Genomic DNA, 24,454 nt, shown 5'->3' with positions numbered 1-24,454 from the left:
ATCTATAGTATATGGGGGTGTAATGACTTTCCTCCAGTGGAGGGAAAAGGAGGATTGGGTACGCTGGATTTCAACATGCTTAACTCTTTATGGCAGAAAAGCCTCTCTTATTCCCTTCTCCCTATGGAGTAAACTTGTGTGCTTAGCTAAGCATTCAACTGATCGCTATCTGATCTACAGCCAATATTATTCAGAAACTGATTTTTCTCTAGTGAACTTCAATGCAATATTTACTTTTCTAACTGTATATCCTCCCTATATAATGGGTAGTTCTCTACCTGTGGAGACAGAAAATCAGAAAATGTAAAAACAGAGTGAGATTATTAAGGATATGCCTCAATATATTGCACTCACCAGACTCGCTAGTATTTTGCAGATAAACACGGCATCGCTCCTTGTGTTCCTCTAGAGAGCTGCGCTGCTTGTAGCTACGTCCACAGAATTCACATTTAAAAGGCTTTTCCACTTTGGTCAAGAGAACAAAAATATCCCATTATGCATTTGTAAGTATCAAAAATAACTTTGCACATGAATGAACTCACCAAGTTATACCAAAAACTATCATACTTTATAGTGCTGAAGAAAGTGTTGAGGTTTGGCATGCTCACCTGAATGTGTGCGGAGATGTCCAGACAAGGCATCTCTCCTTTGGCAGGCGTAGCTACATAAGTGGCATTTGAAAGGTTTCTCTCCTGTATGTAACTTGCCATGTCGAAGCAAGTTCCCCTTTTGGGTAAAAGAAGCTCCACATTGATTGCATTGGAAAGGACGTTCTCCTGAAACAAGCAAGCATGGCTGTAAGCAAGAGGAATTAGCGGAAGGGGTGCCATAAACTTCAAGGCACAAAATACTAAAGCAATACTGAGCAATGACTTTATAAGGAATATCAGCTTAACTACATGTTCATATAACCAAGTTTCACCTGTAAAATTCAGTCCCTGTGTGCTCTGCATTACACAGCCTGATCAGACGCCAGGCGAGCGGCTCTTAGAATTATAGTTATCTATGCAGCGAGGAGTCCCTGTATCCCAGCGAAATATTGTTCCATACTGTAATTCACTACAGTATTTCATAGAGAGACAAGGACTTTTAGCTGCAGTCCCTCTATTGGCATATGTTACCGCACACAACTGTGAAACCCGGTCATGTGAATGAGCAATAAAGCTGCGGCAAAGCTGATTTTTTGTTGTTGCAGATTTTGCTGCGTTTTTTTGAGCCAAAGCCAGGAGCAGATTTATCAAAAGGTAGAAGTATAAGTAGTAAGTACTTCTTATACAGTTCCCATTTCTTTCGAAGCCATTCTTGGCTTTGCCTCAAAAAAATGCAGCGACATCTGCAATGAAAAAAGTAGCTTTTCCACAACATATGGCCTCGGCCTAAAAGGGTATCTATCAGTCTGTTTGGAATCACTAAACTGCCAGAGAGCAATTGAGAAGCTGGGGTTTAGGGTCCCAAACCTCTGTATCTGTAAGAATCCAAGACTGAAGATCCCTGGTGTCTGCTGAAGGGTTAAGATGCAGATTGGGTGCAGTGAAGCTGAGGTCAGTACACCTCACTTTACTGCTCATATACCTGATATGTAGAGCACTCGCAGTGAAGCATGGTTTCAACATACACAGTCCGCATGAACTGGAATCCCTCATAGGAGGTTTGGGAGTCTAAAACGCAAATGCTTATTGGCATTGTTGGGGGTTTAGTGGTTACAAACAACCTGACAAGTTCCCGTTACATTGGACTACCACTTTGGAGGTACCGGCTCTAATATATTAGGGAGCTGATTTTTCTGAAAATACTAAACAGTATTACTGCCGCTACTGCCATGTGATTCAACGCTATAGTAAGAAATGCCAAAATCCCTGAAAGTATAGTTGGAAATCACAGATAATGCAATTATTATTTCTCAAGTAGTTGCAAGTCTTAGTATCTTAATTTGTTTCTCCATATGTTCTCAAGATAAACGCTGTGACACCCTGCAGTAACATCCTGCCAGCAAGCGGTGATAAGATGGCGCAAGCTAAACTGACTCCAACACATAAAACAACTGATACAAGTCACAGTCACCAGGGAGAATTTATCATGAGAGTAATTCCTATACTCAGTGTTGCTGAAGTCTATATTGGCGAAATTTGCTCCAAATTTAACAAATGTCGCACAATGTCTGATAAATTTGGGGAGTCTAGAAATATGGCATACTTCAATAGAGCTGCAGGATTACAGTTTTGTGTGACATAGGGCATCTACAGCGCAATTGCTTCTCTCGCAGAACCGCAGGCACTGGCTACTTGAATAGCAGTACTGCAGGGGAAGTACTGCAGATTGGGAGGAGATAGCTAGGGGTAGCAGCTAGAGATGAGCAAGTACTGTTCGGATCAGCCGATCTGAACAGCACGCTCGCATAGAAATGAATGGACGTAGCAGGCACGCGGGGGGTTAAGCGGCCGGCCGCCGTCAAAGCGGAAGTACCAGGTGCATCCATTCATTTCTATGGTGCGTGCTGTTCGGATCAGCTGATCTGAACAGTACTCGCTCATCTCTAGTAGCAGCTGCTGGTCTCTAATCATGTATTTACAGACCGGGATCACATGACCACATTTGCATTACATGGTCCTGGTTACAGCAGTCAGTATTAACTTACCCCTTCCCTGCACAATGACGGGTTACGCACAGCAGATGACCATGAGTAACTCTACTAAATCCATATAATGCCCCCCTCTCTGCACTCTATTGTATGGAATACCCCAGATAAGCATTGTTCATGTTCCAAGGAGCAGAAGGAGCCCCTGCACTAGGAATGCATACTCAGTCATCAGACGATGACCACGGGTAACCTTTATACTGATACCACAGCATGCAATGGCCTCCATGCCCCCTACAATATAAAGCTCCCTCATATGCCCAGGGAACGAGTGGTGTGCATCTAGTGTATACTACACTCATACCTAAAATTTCTGGGATAAGATACACACCTGTATGGCTTCTTTTGTGCACTAGTAAAACATTGAGGCTGTTGCATGCCAGTCCACAGATGTCACAGTACAGCTTTCCCAGGTTGGGTCTGTTGAGATCATATGATGTGTTATGTCGTTCCAGCTGGATGCTGTTGTAGGGTGCGCACTCTGCTCCATATCCATAGGATAAATCAATACCTTCTGACTGTTCAGACGCTGCTGCCTCTGCTGATTCATTTTTTACCTTTACTGTATCCTCTGCAAAAATATATATTGAGCTCAATAATCCTGACAGATAGCGGGATCATCTACAATCATTTCTCAAGCATGACAACTTGTTTTTGGATATCTACACCTATTACTGCGCCTCTCATAAGCGGCCACATATAAGTGTATTTCCATCTTTTATCATCATGTTGTTTTGAGGTCCAAAATTCTGTGCCGAATAATTTCTTAAAATATCTTTATAGCTCCAAATTCACCATGTAGAAATAGATATAAAAAAATGTAAACAAAATGTCAACCTATACATATATGAGGAAATATACTAGAATTGTTTGATTTATGAGTAATCTGATGAGAATAACAGATAAACCAGGAGTTCAGCTTATTGTAATTGCTTATTACAGCAGACTGCAGGCTACTATACATGGAAGCTTATAGTCTGCCTACAGGTGACTAATGGTAAGATCCCATTGCTGTCCGCTGAACACACAGTTCCTTTGGCTATAACCTGGCTATACAACTGGCCATGGTGCTATCCTAGTACATTGTCGCTCCAGGGTAGTATGCATGACGCACCCCAACAGATCAGAAAATGAAAGCAATATCTGTCAATGTCTTAAGGGGGTATTAAGTCATGTCTGGGATGGGAATACGGCTGTGCTATGCTGTTTCCGTAAGTCTCACATAAGTAAAGATGGGTCATGGAAACAGTGTAGCATAGTGAGCTATGATATTTGTGCAAATCAGGACGTTGTAGAAAATGAGTACTAACAAGACCAATTTAGCATATAGAAAGATGTAGTATCAGAAATATCATTTCCATTGGTCAGCATGGTCACACATTTACAATAAAATCTATGTCATTGCCCTCCTGACTACTTGCTGGTAAATGTCTATTTTGGTTTACATGCATGGCATATGCAAAAATAACCACCATCCCAAAATACACACTGGTTAACCATCTCTTCTCACAGAAAAGATACAACATAAAGCTCTATACCGATAAAGATACCTTTCATTTGCAAACCAGAATACTCTGTAAATCCAACCAAGGCTCAACATTTAGCAGAAACCCACAAGCATTTAGCGCCTTAACCGGCTGCCGCTCCCTGGACACAATAGAAGTACGAGCAGCCTGCTGAGAACTCATTGCTGCCACACCAAGGCAATTACCACATCCTGAGCCTGGGCTGCAGTCTGTGAGTCAAACAGAACATACGCAACCCTGCTGATAACACTTCCACACAGGTCTGCTGCGGAAGGAGCTCTGGTTTCTGGTGGAAGAAAAGCCAGCAGTTATTTTTAATAATGCAAGATATTAATGAGAATAAGAAATAAAGACAGACATGGAGCGCACATCCCAATATTATACATCGATCTTATGATCTTTAGCAAAACCTACCAAAATGAACACGAGGTCAAGGCGTATAACCCCACTAGTCACTTCACTGTGGCCTCTTTATATTGGGTCCTTACGGTTACACTAATGGGAGCGGTACTGCACAGCAACCAACACTGCAACACAGTGCCCATTATACTATATTAAATGGGTATATTATTCCTTCAAATGAATCTCAACTGCTGCACTTCTTCCTTCTGAAGAAGATGGACAAATTTCCTATCCACCATGCCACTATGTAATGACTGCTATGAAACAGGAGAAGACTTTAACACTGCTTATCACTGTATAATCACAATGTCAGGTTTATTGAAGGGATTGTCCATTATAAATACTCACCCTGTACATACAAGATAAGGAATTAGTGTCTGATAGGAGGTGGTCTGACTGATGGGACCTCCAACAAACTTGGGAACTGGAGATCCTGTTCCACTCTGGGTGAATGGAGTATTTTGAAAAAACATTTAATTCAATGTGTCTATTCACATGTCTGGTCCATTTATCATGATTTATTTTGCCATTTAGGCAGTTGAGCTTTATCCCTGGGACGGTAGCTGGAGTGGTTCCCCTTATTGGAGCTATTATATTTCAATAATGTCTGTAGGTATGTACTATTGAATGTATTATCTTATTACTGACCTTTATTACATACTATATACATTGAAGGGATATATCTATGCACTTGTTGCTATTCCATGAGAGTGTGTGTATATTGGGTCAGATATTATTTATTTTGACTATTTTGTACTCCTACACTTTGTGATCTGATTGATCTCTTTGGGGGCCCTTCTGGCTACTGTTTCCTTTGGGGGGTTGTGGTATTTGTACGCTTATTTGTAGTGGACCTTCCCCTGTGTGTCTCCATGTGTCTCTTCATGTGTATTAATTATAGTTGATTAATAAAATATTTATGTATTTTATTGGATTGGTTCTATTTTTTTTTGGAGTTATGTTATGCTTTTTTTGTTGGGAACTATTTGGTACTCTTTCTTTATTTTTGGGGTTACATTAATCGGTTCCATTTATCATGGTTGTCAGAAAACAAGCTATATCTTTGAAATTCATGCATTATATAATGGCCATGTAATGACTGTCATGTGCAAGAGGCCTAACAGCACTCATCTATCACCATGCCACAGATAGAGCACAAAGGACATGCACATCCATCACTCCATCCCTCCAGAGATCAAGAGGACCCCCATTCTCCAGATCAGACCCCCATTCTCCAGATCGAACCTGTCATGTGGAGAGAGGATAAATGTCTATAGTGGAACAACTACTTAAATTGCATGTCTAAAAGTGTAACCCCAAACCATAACCTGTGACCAAGTGCCATTCATACAACTAATGTCTTCTTATGTGAAGGAGGCGCTTTTCACACTGAGTTTTTTTGCACGCTGAAAAAATCTGCTTCAGATGTGGTTTTTGGCATGTTTTTTCCTCAGCACACTGTTTGGAGGATAGGCCTGGAAAATCCGCTAGCAGTTTTTGACGCATTTTTTGCAACAAGCATGTCCAAAAACCGCATTTTATTTTTCTCCACCTCCCATTCATTTCTATGGGATTTGCAAGGCAGAATTCACCTGAAGATAAGTCATGACACTTCTTGTTACCTCCAGCTGAAAAAACAGCTAGAGACAAAAACGTCTGCTACTGACACCCATAGAAATGAAAGGGCAATATTTTTGGAGGTGGTTTCCACCTCACAATCCGTCTGCAAAAAACTCTGTGTGAACTCTACGTTCACATGGAGATTTTTGGTCAGGATTTTGAGGCCGTATCCGCCTCAAAATCCTGACCGAAAAGACGGCTCCCATTGAAGTCAATGGGAGCCACTCAGGTCTTTTTTCTGGGAGCCGTTTCTTCCGGCTCCCGGAAAAAAGAAGCAAGATACTTATTCTTCAGGTGGAGTCGCCTCGTGATTCGGCCTGAAGACACACCCTCCTCCGGACTAGGCCCATTCATTGGGCCTAATCCGGAGTGGAGTGCGTGGCTGGATGCAGTGCACCGGCTTTCAGTCGCGGCTACCTGCTTTTTGGTCCGGAACCTGAGGCAGCCTCTGCCTCAGGTTCTGGACCTAAAAACTCCGTCTGAACTTACCTCAAGGCTCCTCCAGAATCAGGGTCTAGTGCAACTGCTGCCTCCCATCTGTAGCCCAATAGATCATTTGATAAATAAATTGAATAATATTACTAGATTCTAGTGTCAACAGTGCATAGAGTGGCACGTGAAGACATCCAGACTATATGTCCTTGCATATAAGTTTATATATGTGCTGACTTATACATCTGTGGTTAGAACCGTGAGATACACTCAAGAAGAAACTGTTATGCAGCAATTCTTTATTATCAACCTTCACAGATATTATAGTAAAATACCTGATATGAGTATGATCTTGCAGAATTGCCCAAAGATTGACTTTTTTCCTTTCAGACAAGAGTTATGTCTATGTGGTTTTGTGGTAAAACAATATAGTTTTCTGTAAAGGTTCCTTTTTAGTTGTCAGAAGGCATTGCAGGCACAGAAGTGAGAAAACCCCTCCAATCTAGGACACTCAAGATATAAGGCTGGTGTTGTGGCAGTCTGCAAGAGTAGGTGGTAATGTACGAAAAACGAACACCATAGCCGCAGCAGATGAGGATGAGGAGCTAAGCGTGGCTTGTGGCAGAAAGAGCTGATGCTGCAAGAACAGGACAAGCTAATAAAGTGGGGGAAAGTACATACTCCTGGTCACTGTCACGATGCTCTATGTTCTGAAATGCCACTATCATTTTGAGACATACTACCAATATACCCATTACCTGGGAAGTCTTGTGAAGCCCCAGAGATCAGGGGAAATCATGGAGCCCATGCCATCAAAAGGGTAACCATGTAGAACATGACTGAGGTAAGCAAGTCTGAGCAGGAGCTGTTCACACTTAGCATCTTTCTGCTCTGGATAATAAAGTGGAGTTGACTTATAGCAAGCAAAACAGATATTAAACTGCCGTGTAGCTTGCTTCGAAGGGAGTCTGTCAGCAGAACTTAGCAACCGAGCCCCATAGATAGATGGTTAGGATCACCTCAATCAATCTGTGTTCTCCTTTATGAATCGGTGCCTTACCTGCCAAGATATTGCTGTGCTTGTCAATACGGAAATGAGTTCTGGAGTAACAAGGACATTGCTGTTTACATCTGTGGAGCCATGACCATGCTCTCATCGCTCCAAAGAACTTATTTGCATATTGATAAAAAAGGTGACATCTTGGCAAAGGAGACACTGATTCACAAAAGGAAAACACTGTTTGATTCAGGTAACCTTGACTTATCTGTCAAGAAGATAATTGATACTGATGACCTATCCACTGGAAGCCATATATAGAAAGGCCGGATGGACGGCGAAGACGCTGAGGGGAGGCCTACATGACAAGGGGTGACATAAGGGGAATGTAGCTGGAGGTGTTAGCACTGAAAGGGTTAATTGGCTGTTAGTATGAGAGGTGATGCAAGAGATCGGTGGAGCTATAGCGGAGAGGGAGGGGTAGAGGGGGTATTTAAGCTAAGGACGGGAATATTCCCGCCATTCTATAACAGTTACCTGAGGGAAGCAAGCCCCGCCGACCCGCCCTTTTTGTTAGCTATTTTATTGTGGGGTTGGGATCTTGTGGTGTGGCTAATTGTCACAGTGGCCTTGGTGGTGGGGGTCTGCGAGGTTGGTCTATCTGGGAATACACTTGGTGGAGGAGGTTCCCATGGTAGGGGCTGGGCTTGCCAAAACCATTTTCAGGTTTTGGTGGAATTTGGTTGGCGGATAAAAGGGTTCTTAACGGGTTGGCCCGTTTGGCCAAAGGAATAGAACAAGCACTAAGGCGCTTTAAGAAATTGGTGCCCCCGAGTTGGTGCGGAACGGCTGGGGGTAACATTGCTGGTGCTAAAAAGGGATGTTCACATGGGGTTTGGGGCCTCAAGGACCTCCATTGTCGTTTAGCGGTTTATGAGAAAAGGCTGGGGTAAACACGTGAGGTTGTTTACTGTATTTCTGGTTGGGTTTGTTGGGAGTGGGAATCTTTTCACTTGGTTAGTTATTTATTTTATTTAATAAAATGGCTGCTGTGGCCAATTAATCCAAAATGGTGTTGAGTCTTTATTTCAGGTTAATAAATGGTATCTGGAAGATGGACCGAGTTGGCAGTACCTTTGTCAAGTATAAGGAATACAGGTGGAAGCAACACTCCTCTTATTCAAGTGAATGGCACTCCAGTACCATAGCATCTGCTACATTGTATGGACTGGAAGTTGTATACAGTGTACACTGTAGTGATAGCACTGGAGAACTGCAACTCTGCTCCCATTCATCTGACTAGGAGCAGGGCTGCTATTGACCATATACGTTATATATGGCTTCAGCGGCCGAATTAGCTGATCAGGAGTCAGAGAGACCGGGTGTCAGCATCAATTATTTTCAGATCCTGGACAGTCTTCTAAAAGCTAAATGTCATTTCTTGATGTAGAATTTAGTCAAAGTTAAAAGCTATAAAAACAATATTGGAGAATTGCATTTATGTAATATCTTACTGTCAAACCGGAGCACTATAGCGTCATTTCTAAGATAAGATCAGCCAAATATCACCTTCCATTTGTCAGATTCGTGGCAGTTGCAATGTTCACATCGTGCTGCTTGAGTTCCACATATTAATGATGGAAATTTTCTCATTATTCTCCCTCCAACACTAGAAATTGTCAACCAGGCCACTTGTAAAATTACTCTATAGCTTTTCCCATTCGTTCACATTCAAGCATGACTGAAGAGGAGGAAGGTCATGAGTCTTGACTTTTGCAGCAGTAACATCAAGCAATGTAATTTGTGAAACCCTCCTCTGACTGGAAATGTGCAAAAAATGTTGGCACAAGACCTTCAAAGTTCATAACCAAAAATCACAATGACTCGTCCTCACCACTGTCCTCTCTCGGGAGATCTGTCTGCTCCATGGTCTCTGATTGTGGCTCATCTTCTTCTGTACAGTGCTCGTATTTGATAGCACGAGGGTCGGTCTCTATGACTCTTTTAGAAGAACACATACTAAGATCTAAAATACAAAACCATTTTGTGTAGTGTTAGAAAACCAGTCGAAACTCAATTTACAAGTTAACATGTGCTGTTAAAGGGAAGTTGTCACTAGGCTTTGAGTCACTAATGCACCAATAAGTTGTTTTACAAGTGGGATTTGGCTTTACAAACCTGCCATGTCTGGCTACTTGGCAGACCAGAAATGAGTTGGGATTCTAGTCCAGTTCATGCCCTAAGTACACTGTGCAGATGAAGCCAAGGATAGTACAACCCGCTTCACTGTGCATACACCCAACGCGGCTGCACCAAGGCCAGATTAATTTGAAGAAGTTCTTTAATTTAACAGTTCTTCAACTAGATAATACTGAAATGGATGGTTTTGCCACAACCATGTTTGAAAAGCTAAACCTCAGCTTCATAATAGTGTGTTTCTGATGTAGTGGCTTCAAACGTAAGGAGAGGTTCATTTTAGAATTAGTCTATCTAGACTACAGGACATGACCTGCAAATCGGTGGAGGTCCTCCTGTGGATAGAGGATAAGCTGCCTATTACAAAATAATTAAAAATACTCCTTCAACCACTACTACCTCCACCATCACTGCCACATAATAAAAAAAAAAAAAAAGAAATTGGAAAAAAATAGAAATGTAAGACTAAAAATGTGTATGAAAAAAACTTGTGCAAGCCTCAAATATATAGTATGGCCCAAACGTCAAGTTAACTCTATGTTACACTCAAGAAATAGCACAGCAACTGATTTTACCTGCTGGTTGCGGCTGATCCTGATAGTTAACAGAATCCATACTTGTATCCACATCTACAAAAAAAAAAAAAAAGAAAAACGGTTAATATTCCAAGATTCCCATTAAAGTGATACAAACACAGATTAGGCCATTTCATATGTGCTATTGTGTAGACATGGAAAATTCCAGGAGTGGTGAAGTAAACTGGTTCCATTTGGATATGACCCAACGCTCCTAGAATAGGCAAATGTATTATATTATGGTGAACCATACGCATGGTACAAAAGTTTCATCTTCGTCACTCTTCTCTCCTCGGCACCAAATAATGGTACAACAATAAATAAGACAAAATTCATTGTAATTGAAAATGGTTATGGAATTTGCAATCAGATAACATCATAAAACCTCTCCTGAAGACCATCTTTTGGAAGACCACCCCATTTTGAAGACCAGAATTTATGTGATAGATTGTTGGTTGATATGTTGGGTGCATGCGTCTGTACTGTATGAGTTGTGACAATGAAGTGTTCGCTGTGTATTGTCAGGTTCACTGATATCTCAAGATTGCACTGTGTATATTGCACTGTGTATGTGCCACTTCTTGTCTGTTAGGTGCGACTATGTTTCTCCCATTGGCTGTGCTACGGCCGTTGTCTTTTCATGCTTTCAAAAGTACAATCTACACATATGTGCCTTGTCACTTTACTGTCATACTGGGATGGGAAAACTGAGTATATTAGGAGTTCTTCCACACCTTTTGAGAGTTCAGTCTTGTCTGGGGACTTTAGTGTAACCAGGGCAGATACCTGCCAGTGTGCTGTGACTGTAGCCTATCCTGGGCTTGTACTGAAAGCTAGCGGAGTGAGCAGCCGTAGCCTGGAGTAGCAGAGTTCATGTCAGCTGAGCACATCCTGTGTGAACAGGAATGCTGCTTTGTATTTCTGTGGTCTTGCAATCCAAAGCTGTCTGAAAAACTGTTCCCTGCGTTCTGTGACGCTACTCTGAAGCTGAAGTAACATCTGAGAAATTTCAATGCAATTTGGAGTGGTCATCTCAAAGGGGTTCTAATGTGAGAATATACTCAGGCATAAAGAGGGACTGAAACCGGTTCACAATCTGTAGCTTCAGTATATCTGAGATAGTGAGGTTGCCTTCACTACATCACCTCTTATAGGACTCATCACGTTGCTCTCTGGTGTCGGATGTTTTATTCTGTGACCTCATTTCAGTTAATGTTTTATCTCTTCCAATAATGTATTTTGCACAACCAAACCAATCCTATCAAATATCATGTACTGGAAATCACAAATACCTGATCCATGTTTCCTCAAAACTAGTGCGTGTCAATCATGGTCAGGCAAAAGCTAGATGAAGATTGGTTTGTGTTACCTATGGTAGTAGAAGAACGATACATAGCAAAAAGCTGATCTTGATAGGGAAGCGATAACCAGTCATCCATTTCAGTCACTGTAGGGAAAATATGGAATTGCATGGCATCCATTCAGCTCAAGCCCACCAGAATAGGAGTCTCTTGAACAGAGTGGTTCTCATTGTGAGAACCTAAGAAGTGGTCACCCATTTATGATGTCCATATATCCTACTAGAGCATATAGACAGGGGATATATTTATATAAAAAGGTCCTTTAATATCTATCGCACAAAAACAAATCACATGATGATTTACACATTTGGCACTAGGAACTAGATTCTGACTCAAGCCTTTGGCTCGGCAGTTGTTACAAAGTGTGAACATAATCTAATCCTAACATATTTGGAAAACCAATTACAGTGAGATCAGATAAATCCTTCAAGACACTATGAACTTTATTATCAAACCTTTAGCAGTTTAACTTGTTCTTTATAGTGTGTCTTTGTGCCTTGAGAGAAACAAGCCAAGTGTAAATTATTGGGGAGCAAAAATAAGCATTTCTCTAACTTCAAAATATCTTTCTTCTGATGTCTTCCATGACCAATGTGGAGCTAGAAGAACAGAAGCACTTCAAAGCTACTACAATATGATGTGACACGGTTGTTTTCTATTAATGTGTGGACATTTTATTCAAGGAATATTGAAAGTTGTTTGGGTCTGGCTCCTACAAGCCCCAGCAAACATCTGATCCCACCAGAAGAACACTGTTCCCTCTAACCTATGATAGCCTTAAAATTCCAAACACTTCAAAGAGGTTAAAGGGAGTCTACCACCATCCCAAACATATACAACTGTCACCACCATGCTACAGAGGACATTACAGTGATAAACAACATACCTTTGTTATGTACGTCACTTTTGGAGAAAAACAGCTGTGAGGTACTATGTATCTACCATATTGTAAACTTATGAATTTTGTGCATGGCTGTGTCTGGATATGTTTATTGTTCATTGTAGTTGTTATGTCTTTTTGTACTTCTAATGTATATGGTTATTTAAATCCCTTCTACATCCTGTTTTCAATTAAAGTAATGGGTCAAGTGTGTTTGTGGAGGAATGAGGGGGGAGGGGGAAGGGGGTATATCAGACACCTGCAGTTTGTAAGTATTCCAGGCCAAAACTCTGTAAAGGGGACAAAGGGAAAATATAATATCAAAGACATGTGTCATAATTCATGTTTCATAACCATCTGTATAGAGAAATTCGGTTGGGGACCAGATGAATCTCTGGCATCAGGCATGGGGAGCAGTAATGTGCATAACCAACCCAAATTACGTATCGGTGAAAGGTAGTATGATTTGATCTTAATATTTTGTATGCCTGCATCCTTCAATTTTGTTTGAGGGTCTCAATGGTAACTGCAGTGCTCCAAAGAGCTGAAGGCAAACCCCCAAGTGCACCAACTGCTTAATTTGCATAAGACTTTACAGTAGTTTTTCTACAAAGCTAAAGAAAAACAAAAAAACAAAGGTACATAGCTTATCTTTGAAATGTGCTCTCTAACACAGTGGTGACAGCTGAATACGCTTGGGGAAGTGGTGGACTCCCTTAAATAGAGAAGCAAGGGAATGAAGAAAGAAGTGCAGGATTTCACAGAAAGGAAATAAAATATATTACAAAATTTAAAATCTAAATTTAATTGACATCTTCATATAATTGCAGTTATGAGTGGCAAATTTTACTATTAGCTGTAACATAATGGCCATTAATTTGAATATCTTTGGCCACTGATCACATCATTCTGCAGGTAAGGCTTAGTTAGACCTAATGGTGGCCCTTAGAGATGGGCAGATCAACTAGTTCTGAGTTGGGTCTGACCTGAGTATTCCAAATTGAGCAGCTATTACTAAAACTGAACAATTGGCAATTCGCCTCTGATGAACTAAAATTACTTCAGCAACATGCATTGCAGTAAATTATTGTACAACATGGTGTCATGGCACATGGCGTGCCCATGTGACTGCTGAGACCCAATCACTGGTCCCAGTGGTGACCCCTGGCACAAATGTAATGAGAGCTCTGGATCCATGAGGAGGCCCAAAACAGGTGAGGGAATGTAAGTATAAATGTTTTTCATTTTTTTATACCTCCCTTTGCCCTCTACCTATTAATAGAGCCCAGAGAATAATAATTTCACTTCTGAATATATCCAGACCCAAAACGTAGCAGCGACCTGAGCCACAAAACAAATCTTAGGAGGTTCGCCCATCTTTAGTGGCCCTACGCATTAGATTTTCGGCAGCCAAAATGTGCAATGAACGGGTGTCAATCTGCCACATAGATCTGGAAGCAGATCAGTGATACTGGATATTTCCAACTGGCTGTTGGCTGAAAATACGTGTTTAGTATGATTGACTGCTTTAGGGTGATTTTTCAGCCAACTTACGCATCTTGACTGCATTTCCTGATGGAGCAGCTTAGTTGTTTCTACTAACGGAGGGATTTATATAATTAACTAGCTGGTACCCGCGACTTCGTCTGCGGTGATTGTAGAAGTGGGTATATACAGGCGCGGGTAAGGTTTTCGTACTGTGTATAAGGTATGGGATATAAAATGTAACTGTGTATCTTGTTTTTGTTGTAATTCTGAGAGCACATGAGACTTTTGTGTTGAATGTAATTTGTATTTCAGCCGCTATACGGTGTTGGTATAAACTGTACATAGTGTCTTTGGGACAGAAGTATTTCAGGTTAATATACTTTGATATACGACATTGTATGAGTTGTTATTTTGCGCCAGTACATGTAAGTTTTGGGCACAGGATACTCTTGAACAAGCAACATAAAGTCTGGCCCTGTGCATGACAGTTTAGTAACTCCATGCGCCTCTTATTAATAGCAATTAACCCCATCATGTCCCTCACATTAACCCCAGTGTAAGAGTTACTGATAGAGATGAGCGAGTACTGTTGGGATCAGCCGATCCGAACAGCACGCTCGCATAGAAATGAATGGACGTAGCCGGCACGCGGGGGGTTAAGCACGCTGGCTACGTCCAAGCGGAAGTACTAGGTGCATCCATTCATTTCTATGGAGCGTGCTGTTCAGATCGGCTGATCCCAACAGTACTCGCTCATCTCTAGTTACTGATATGTGAGAGACTTGGAGGTAATAATTAAGTATCTTCATTACTGAGGTCTGTTATTAGTACCTCCATATGTCTCACATATTAGTAACCTTTATATGGGGAACACAGGGGTTAATATGAGGGACATGATGGGGGTTATTCCTATTAATGTAAAGCAGATGGAGTTACTAACACTAAACTAATAACCCCATGCCTGACATTAATGAGAATAGGAAGTAAAGGAAGGGAGCTGTGTGTTTCTTACTTTCAGTTTGCTAGCAGCTTCCTCTCCTCCTCGGGGAACGTTTGCAGGGTGCAGATGGCAGGAGCTATCACTATAGCAGGCAGAGACTTGAGCGATTAAGCTCCACCCCCTGGGTTTCCTGCACCCCTCTCAAACGGGAGTGTCCTTATGCCTCAGCTCTAGCAGCCCACTGAAGAGACTCAGACTTCATTTAACTCTTGCAGGTCCTGTGCTGCTGGCGTGCCAGTGAAATATGGCAGGAGTGCCACTCTTGGCATGTGTGCCAGGGGTTGCTGACCTCTGCTGTAGAGGGTAATATGAATTTTGTGGCTTGCTATGGTCCAAAGTGTGTGAGATTGCAGAGATGGTGGTGTGAGTTTGGGTTTTGTGGGGGTCCTGGGAAAAACGTATGTGCACTATTGTGACGAAAAGTAGCCTATTGCGCAATCGAGTGTAGGGACTATGTTTGTGGAAAATTTCAGCCAAATCGGTGGAGCGGTTTTTGCGTGATTGACCGCCAAACATCCGAACATCCAAAGGGTCCTGGGCAAAACCTTTGTGCGCTATTGTGACGAAAAGTTGCCTATTGCGCAATCGAGTGTAGGGACTATGTTTGTGGAAAATTTCAGCCAAATCGGGGTCCAAAGTGTGTGAGATTGCAGAGATAGTGATGTGAATTTGGATTTTGTGGGGGTCCTGGGAAAAACGTATGTGCGCTATTGTGACAAAAAGTAGCCTATTGCGCAATCGAGTGTAGTGACTATGTTTGTGGAAAATTTCAGCCAAATCGGTGGAGCGGTTTTTGCGTGATTGACCGCCAAACATCCGAACATCCAAAGTCACAAACCCACAAACATTTCACATTTATAATATTAATAGGATTGGGCTGTCACATGACCACTATCCAAAATTAAAAGTATATGGCTAGCCTTAGTCATAGCAAGGTTATTGGGCACCATGGGTGGGCAGTTTGTTCTGCCAGAAATCAGTCTTTTTTAGTTGCTCACTCTACTGGCTAATAGGGGGGGTATACTGAGAATATTAGGCCATTCAGACAGGGAATGTCATAGTAAAATAATCCCTTTAACCAGCAGATATACTGACATGGATGGGATACGTATAATGTAATATCTAACAACATGAAGATAAAGTTAGGGAAAAAGAACCTGACATCGCTTTATAAAGGGCAATGTACAAGTAAGTGTCCCCTAACAATGCCAATGTTAACTAATATGGTGATCTGGTCTCTCTTCTGCAACCCTATAATAAACCATTCAGGTACAGCTCTTAATACTCACAGAAAGGCTCAAAGAAACATTTCTTTCATTTACAAAGTTGGTAGAATACGCTGTTCCTTTTTTCCTTATGTGTGAAATGTGTAGCTATTTCTTCACAAGTGTACGCTTCTATAGAATGTCATGTGTTTGCTAAAATGGGTTTATACAAATGTGCTGCTCACACTTTATACTGGCATTAGCTGAGGTGTTATATTGAGTTGTCACAAACGTCAAAATGAAAATTTCCTAGTAAACTTCCAGTGGTATCAATATGCTGTTGAGTGACACATCGAATGAATAAAATGCACACCAGGGAAAAAACATTTTCTGCTAAAACTTTCTTATAGACATCCTGAAGTTCAGTATATGGGTTACCCACATCTATGCTATAACTCATGTAATCGTGACCCCATTACACTCCTGCATTAGCCACTTTGCTAAAAAACCAGGTTGACTTCACGGTTGGCCATACTGGTGATGGGATCATTTGTAAAGCCCGGTTCACATCTGTGTTTGGCTTTCTGTTTGAGCGAAAAGTGCTGCTTGCAGGACTTTTTTCTCCGCATACTTCATATGGATAGGGGAACGGAATGGCCCGAATGCAGATGTGAACCAGGCCTTAGAGCGATCCCAGGGATGACTGATCAATCATCATTAACAATCATATAATCATTAGTCCAATTCATAAGCATGCAATACCACCGGCAAGACTGGCACTGTTCTGGAAAAAATAAAATATTCTTAAAATCTAATTTCAGACAATGGTTTTATTTTATATATTTATTGCTTGAAATGTTACCAATGACAATCGTATCCCTTAGTAATACAAATATACGCCCCATAAAATCAATCACTAGTCTTCCAGTTTGCTGTAAATACTGGTCACATGTCTTTTATGTAATACATGCACGGTGCGGTTTAAGAAGCGGCTCCACCTGCTGATAATGTAGTTTCATAGAAATGACTCACAGGTAACTTTTACTCATCTTGACTGGTAATGTTTTCTATTGTTCTGATCAGTCTAAACCACAGTAATAACACAAATGTGTATCGCTTCTTGTGAATGGAGTTTGGAAAATCTACTTTTGTAGTAAGTGGATTTGCCAAGTTTCGGAGACGTTTACTAAGGCATGATACACCCATGCCGCAGTTTCCTCCTATCTGAATAATGAGGGGGCTAAGAGAGGGCGGCCTGGGAAAGTCTCATAGAAAATGTTTTACAGGAATCCGTGGAGTAAAAATAATATATTTACTAGTGGTCTGAGTCAGAGTAAAGTGCACACTTTCAATATAAGATATATCTCTTCTGACTATATTACACACTATATAACAATATCTGAACAATGGTAAAGGTGTCAGCAATTACGTATCTACTATACTGTATATCATAGAGTAAAAAGTCAGGTGCAATAAATAGAATAAATCATATTGAAAATAACCAAAATATTATACTGTTAGAAGTCAGGATCTTCACATCTGAGAATATACTAGAAGCAATAACTCAATCCTCAAAGAGGTGATTTTAGCAAAGACAATGATGTCTTATCATATGTTTTTCCTTACTCTGCTTTCTTGGATGCCACATGACAGATCATTACTGGGCATTACTGAAAAATGACTTCCCTGATTCAGCGCAAGTGTGGAAAAGAAGCAGTAGGTGCACTTCTCAGTATATCCCACAATGCTTTAGTCTCATAAGCTATATTTTATCATTATTATTATCTATAGAGTACCATTAATTCCTTGGAGCTATACATTATTATATGAATTCCATGCTGCTGTACATTATTATATTAATTCCTTGCTGCTGTACATTATTATATTACGGTAATTCCATGGTGCTGTACATTATTATATTAATTCCATGCTGCTGTACATTGTTATATTAATTCCATGGTGCTGTACATTATTATATTAATTCCATGCTGCTGTACATTATTATATTAATTCCATGCTGCTGTACATTATTATATTATGGTAATTCCATGGTGCTGTACATTATTATATTAATTCCATGCTGCTGTACATTATTATATTAATTCCATGCTGCTGTACATTATTATATTAATTCCATGCTGCTGTACATTATTATATTAATTCCATGGTGCTGTACATTATTATATTACGGTAATTCCATGGTGCTGTACATTATTATATTAATTCCATGCTGCTGTACATTGTTATATTAATTCCATGGTGCTGTACATTATTATATTAATTCCATGCTGCTGTACATTATTATATTAATTCCATGCTGCTGTACATTATTATATTACGGTAATTCCATGCTGCTGTACATTATTATATTAATTCCATGCTGCTGTACATTATTATATTAATTCCATGCTGCTGTACATTATTATATTACGGTAATTACATGGTGCTGTACATTATTATATTAATTCCATGCTGCTGTACATTATTATATTAATTCCATTGTGCTGTACATTATTATATTACGGTAATTCCGTGGTGCTGTACATTATTATATTACGGTAATTCTATGGTGCTGTACATTATTATATTAATTCCATGGTGCTGTACATTATTATATTACGGTAATTCCATGGTGCTGTACATTATTATATTAATCCCATGCTGCTGTACATTATTATATTACTGTAATTCCATGGTGCTGTACATTATTATATTACGATAATTCCATGGTGCTGTACATTATTATATGAATTCCATTGTGCTGCACATTTCAGTATTTACATATAGTACACATACAAATATACAAAACAAATACAATACTAACAGTGACCGACTGGTGCAGTAGGGTAGAAGGCCCTGCCCGCAAGGGCTTACAATCTATGAGGAAATCTACAATTTCATGCCGAAGGCTCTGTTTGCAGTGTATGTCAGAGTTATATGTTGCAAACATTTCCTACAGGCATATTGTAGCATATATTCCCACACACACTCCCATGTTAAAAAGACAGAAAAGACTGTGCCATTACACACAATAGAAAAAGGTATACTGACATCTATGGGCTTGACAAATAGGCTCCTATGGATGTGCTTGAACTTTCCTGGCAGCCTAACTATTTGGTCACCAATACAAAGTCTATAAATCATACAGACAGCCACACCATGCCTATCTTATAGATTTCTCTTACAATGCGAGTGACCATAGTCCACAAGAACCAGGTCTGTGGATTCATCCCGACTGCTTCATAAATAGCTGACAGCCATTGTCACACAGACAAAACAAGGCTCCAATAAAACAGTGACTGAATTCCTATGAAAGTAGATATGTAGTAAAATATATATATCAATAACTATACAATACCAATAATTGTACAATGTGATTAAAAATGAATTCTTCGATTTTGAAGCCAGAGACAGAAAAAAGTTACCAGCTCCAAGTAATTATTTTAATTCACATCACATTTTGGTCATAAGTTTAACTGATCAGTTTTGCGGATACAAAATAAACTGATGCGAAAAATGGATAAAAGAAGATGGAAACTGATAACCATCTGTTTACATAGAGTCAATGTTAAATAAAAAGAAGACTGATACTGTAGGACAGAAAAGTAGGACAACCCACAACTTTGTGTCCCGCAAAAAAACAGACAGAAACCGACCCATTTATTACTTAGGGCTCTATTCAGATCATGTTTAAAAACTGATGAAAAATGGAGCATAGAGTAAGCTTAAATAAGTTTTCCCACAAACAACACCCATCATGGGTTCTCTACCCATCACCCCACTTGGGAACAGAGTTGAGTATAGTACTCAGCTATCTCATAAAAGTAAATGGGGCAGTGGTCATGTATGTGCAATACCACTCCTCTTCCCCTATTCTGATGGTGTAGAGGGGTATAAGCACTGCTTGTGGCAAAACTCCATTTTAAGTATTAATGAATCATTATTAATGATTTGTTTTGCCTAGAGAAACAATCTAAAGGGAACATGATGTCCAGTTCAGGAGGAGCACAGTATATAGCAATTAGATATGTGGGCCAATAGGAAAAAGAGTCAGTATAACTTGTATTTTATTCATTTAGATCTCTGTTCAACTGTATACAGTTCTACTTATAGACTTATAGCTATTTTTGTCAAGGAGGAGGCGAGAGGTGGCTGCGAGATAGGAGCAGGTCCCAGAAATGTGACCCACATATCCTGTGGCTATGCCATAAGTGTCCCAGTTGGGAATATTTAGTTAGGGCAACGCATAGCGGCTCTTCCCGCAGCACTTTAGGGCCCGTGCACACGGAGTTAACGCGCATGCATTTTAGCATAATACACGTGTCTAGAATACACGTGTAAAAATAACACTCCCATAGACTTCAATGAAATTTTTTACACGTGTAAAAATCGTGTCAAAAAACGTGCCGCGTTTTTTACAAGTGTAAAAAATTTCATTGACGTGAATGGGAGTGTTATTTGTACACGTGTATTCTATACACATGTATTATGATAAAATGCGCGCGCGTTAACTCTGTGTGCACGGGCCCTAAGACAGGTTTGCTCTACAGACTTTCTGTTTCAATTATATCTATGGGGAAACTGCTGGCATTTCCATAGGTATATTTGACATGCTGTGATTTCCAAAACCGTGCCGATTTTGGAAATCGTGAGTGTCTGCAGCATGGTTTTTACCGCAAGGTGGACATGAGATTCTGGGGCCCTGTGGACTTCAAACCAGCAAATATAAGGTATCTTTCCAAAAATCTTTGTCAGGTTGAGGTTTTTTGCTGATTTTGCTGGAGATTTTTGAGCCAAAGCCAGGAGTGTACTCAGCAGAATGACTACTTTTGCAGCCATTCTTGGTTTTGGCTCAAAAAATGCAACAAAATCTGCAACAAAAAAAATGTGTTTCCATAACGTGGGCCTTCATCCTATGGGTACACATGTAGCAAAGTTTAATATGACATAACATCATCAATACCTGAGCAGTGGGGGTTCAACACCCGTGAACCCCACTGTAGCCTCTTCACTGAATAACACAGAGCTGTAGATTGCATAGAGACTGTGCTTGGTATTGCAGGGCATCACAACAATTTGAATGAGGCTGAGCTGTAAATGGGCGACCTATGAAGCAGAAGTGGTGGTCACCTGAGCAGCGCTGTGGCTTCAGACAGATGATCTGTGGGGGTGCCAGGTGTTTTATCAGGATTTTCAGTGTCTTCTGTTGTATACTCTACATCTGTATATTCACACGTGAAAGATTTGTTGCAAAAATCTCCGACACTTAAAATCACTTCCAGTCACCTGAATGGGATTGTTGTAGGAGAAGCCCTTGGAATGTGAATTTACCCTATTACTCCTTATATTCATGAGGATCATTTAAGTGTACACATGCAGAAATAAGTTATACATAAAAGGGTTTTTTTTTTTAGGGATTTAAATGCTTATGAGCTATCCTTAGATGGGTGTCCAATATTTGGCACACCCACTGACCAGCCGACATCATTGTGCAGCAGTCAGAAGCACACAGCTCCATACACTGTATATTGGCTGTGCCAGGTTACTGCAGCTCACCTCGCATTGCCTTGAATTAGGAACAACCTCTACACAGTGTTCAGTGCTGTCTACTGTCTGCTCTATATGCTGTGTGAGTTCCGGATCCCAATATTTGTTGATCGGTGGGTGTTCCTGGATGAATCTCCATTGATCTGATATCAGTGATATTTGGGTTTTGAGACACAAAATTACATTAAACCATTCAACTATATAACATGGTCATACAAGCATTTACTAAAATATTGTAGAATTACTGGATATGAGAGTTTGCCATAGCGAAAACACTGTCCATGAATTAATTGCTGTATTTTAAGGCAATAAAAAAAAACCATTGGGTCATTGATGTGTGTTTATGACACAGTTTAACAGGAGAAGTATACTGCAGACATTTAGATGGAAATATGAGACCGCAGAAAATTTCATATATGCTGCACTTCAACTACAGTAGGTCCTGATGTGAGAACCATGATAACACCTTCTGCTTACACCTCACAAAGAACAAAGATATTAACACAGCAGAAACATAACACTATTTGTTCCAGTCTAATCCAGATTTCCTTCCTCCATTAGCAGTTGCAGAATCATTCAGCGATCAGCGCAAAATCTGAGAAAGTTACATATTACATGATGGAGTCTGTTTACATTATGGCCATTACTAAACCATGGTCTTCTGTGACACAAAGGAAGAAAGAAAGAACAATCCCATTAGTTTATACACTCAGGGATTCGGTACACAGCCATACTAAACCTACATACAAGCACCAAAATGTAATACTGACTCCGTAGTGTCAGTGGCGTAACTATCGGGGTAGCAGGGGTAGCGGCTGCCACAGGGCCCAGGACATTAGGGGCCCAGCGACAGCCACTACCGCTGTGTGTGTTTTTTTTTTAATAGGTCGTTACCAGCTGGAGTTACTCTAACCAGTAACGGGCCCTATTTACTTACCGATCCTGGCAGGGGCCGGGATCGGTAAGTGATGCCACGGGCCCCATAAACACTCTTATTATACTCGGGGGTCGTTTCAGACCCCCAAGTATAATGATCGGAGGTCCGGGAGAGGTAAGGGAACATATAAAACTTACCTCTCCACACTTCGGGCAGGCTTCGGCCTACTTGTGTGACGTATCTCACGTCACATGACTGGGTCACCTGACTGCTTCCTGACGTCCTGATGTCATTGAAGATGGACGACTGTAACGGAGCCTGGGGACAGGTAAGTAACAGTGGATTTTTATGTTTGTATTCCCCCTGGGACTACGATTATTATACTCTGGGGTCTGAAAAGTAGAGTATAATAATTGTTCATGGGTGTCCACACCAGGGCATAATACTGTGTACTGGGGCCACTACAGGGCATAACACTGTGTACTAGGGCCACTATGGGGCATAATACTTTGTGTAGGGGCCACTATGGGGCATAATACTTTGTGTAGGGGCCACTATGGGGCATAATAGAACGCACAGGAATGCGGGGGGGGGGGTGTCTCAGTCAAGGTCTTCGGCGTTCATGTTGGTCGGGGGGGGGGGGGGACCCATGTCAAAAGTTCACCACGGGGCCCTGCCATACCTAGTTGCGCCACTGGATAGTGTACTGATGTATTACCAAAATTCATACAGAATTCGTGCAGATTTCTGAAAATACTACAGGAAAAATTGTAATGTGTTGAAGCACCACAAAGGCTGCAAACGTTTTGGTACGACAAAGCTGCAGGGATGTACCTCCACACAAATCTTTTTTTTCTGGCTGGGAAAATGATAGAAATGAGCTTCATAAATAATATATTTGATCATATGGAACAGACAGGCACAAGGTGTCTAGTAAAAAGAAATCAAAAGCACAGAGAAAACAATGGCCAGAGATCAGATTAGAGAGGTACTGTATATAACAAGTGTAAATAAAGGCAAATACTACCGTAACAGTATACTTTACAACTGTATGACTACAGTAAAACATTTCACTGCAACTTATGCAAAATCCAAAGTGAAACTGATTTTCTGCATGTGGTTGATTGTAGGGCAGTGTTAAACCACGTTCATGATGGTTCTGACTACATTTGGGCTGACTACTATGTCTCATTTACACTTATCTATTCTGTAATTTTGTTACATGCATTGAAGGGGTATTCTGGTAGTTTTATGTAAACTCCTATCACTACTAGAAAGGTGGGAGTCCAACCACTGGGATCCAGTGCACAGGACTAGCTCAGTCATTCCTGCAGAGTGTAGCAGCAGAGTGCATGCAGGACCTGAAGTCGCCCTTGTGATTGCTGGGACTACTATTGGCCAGATCCCTACAGATCAGATTGTTATCATGGATAACTTGCCGAAATATCCCTTTGGGCTAAATCCCCATGTTACAGAAACACAGCATTTTTTGTTGCAGATTTTTCCAATCTTTTTGCAGCCATTCTTGGTTTTGGCTTAAAAAAAAAACGCAACAAAATCTGCAACAAAAAAATCTGCATTTCTGCAACATGGGGCCTCAGCCTTAAAGTTATGGAGTTTTATAGACTGCTGGACTTTACTATAATCTGCTATACTATAAACAGGCCGTAATGAACATTAATGATGAACATGTATCCTACTAACAAGTAATGA

At 40.6% G+C, this 24,454-nt stretch overlaps 1 protein-coding gene across 1 annotated transcript in view; it reads right to left on the bottom strand.

Moving 5' to 3' along the window:
* IKZF3 (IKAROS family zinc finger 3) overlaps positions 1–24,454 on the bottom strand; it is a 54,228-nt gene that overhangs the window by 15,738 nt on the left and 14,036 nt on the right. The window contains exons 2-6 of the mRNA XM_075278311.1: positions 10,384–10,437; positions 9,507–9,638; positions 2,967–3,206; positions 609–776; positions 355–465 (exon numbers count right to left, since the gene is read on the bottom strand). Coding sequence (XP_075134412.1) covers positions 355–465; positions 609–776; positions 2,967–3,206; positions 9,507–9,638; positions 10,384–10,437 — 705 coding nt within the window. The remainder of the gene's footprint in view (positions 1–354; positions 466–608; positions 777–2,966; positions 3,207–9,506; positions 9,639–10,383; positions 10,438–24,454) is intronic.

This window comes from Leptodactylus fuscus, chromosome 6 (assembly GCF_031893055.1).
Source record: "Leptodactylus fuscus isolate aLepFus1 chromosome 6, aLepFus1.hap2, whole genome shotgun sequence".
In the NCBI taxonomy this organism is placed as follows: domain Eukaryota; kingdom Metazoa; phylum Chordata; class Amphibia; order Anura; family Leptodactylidae; genus Leptodactylus; species Leptodactylus fuscus.
The sequence above is the reverse complement of the archived record's forward strand: the minus strand, read 5'-3'. Positions and strand labels throughout refer to the sequence as shown.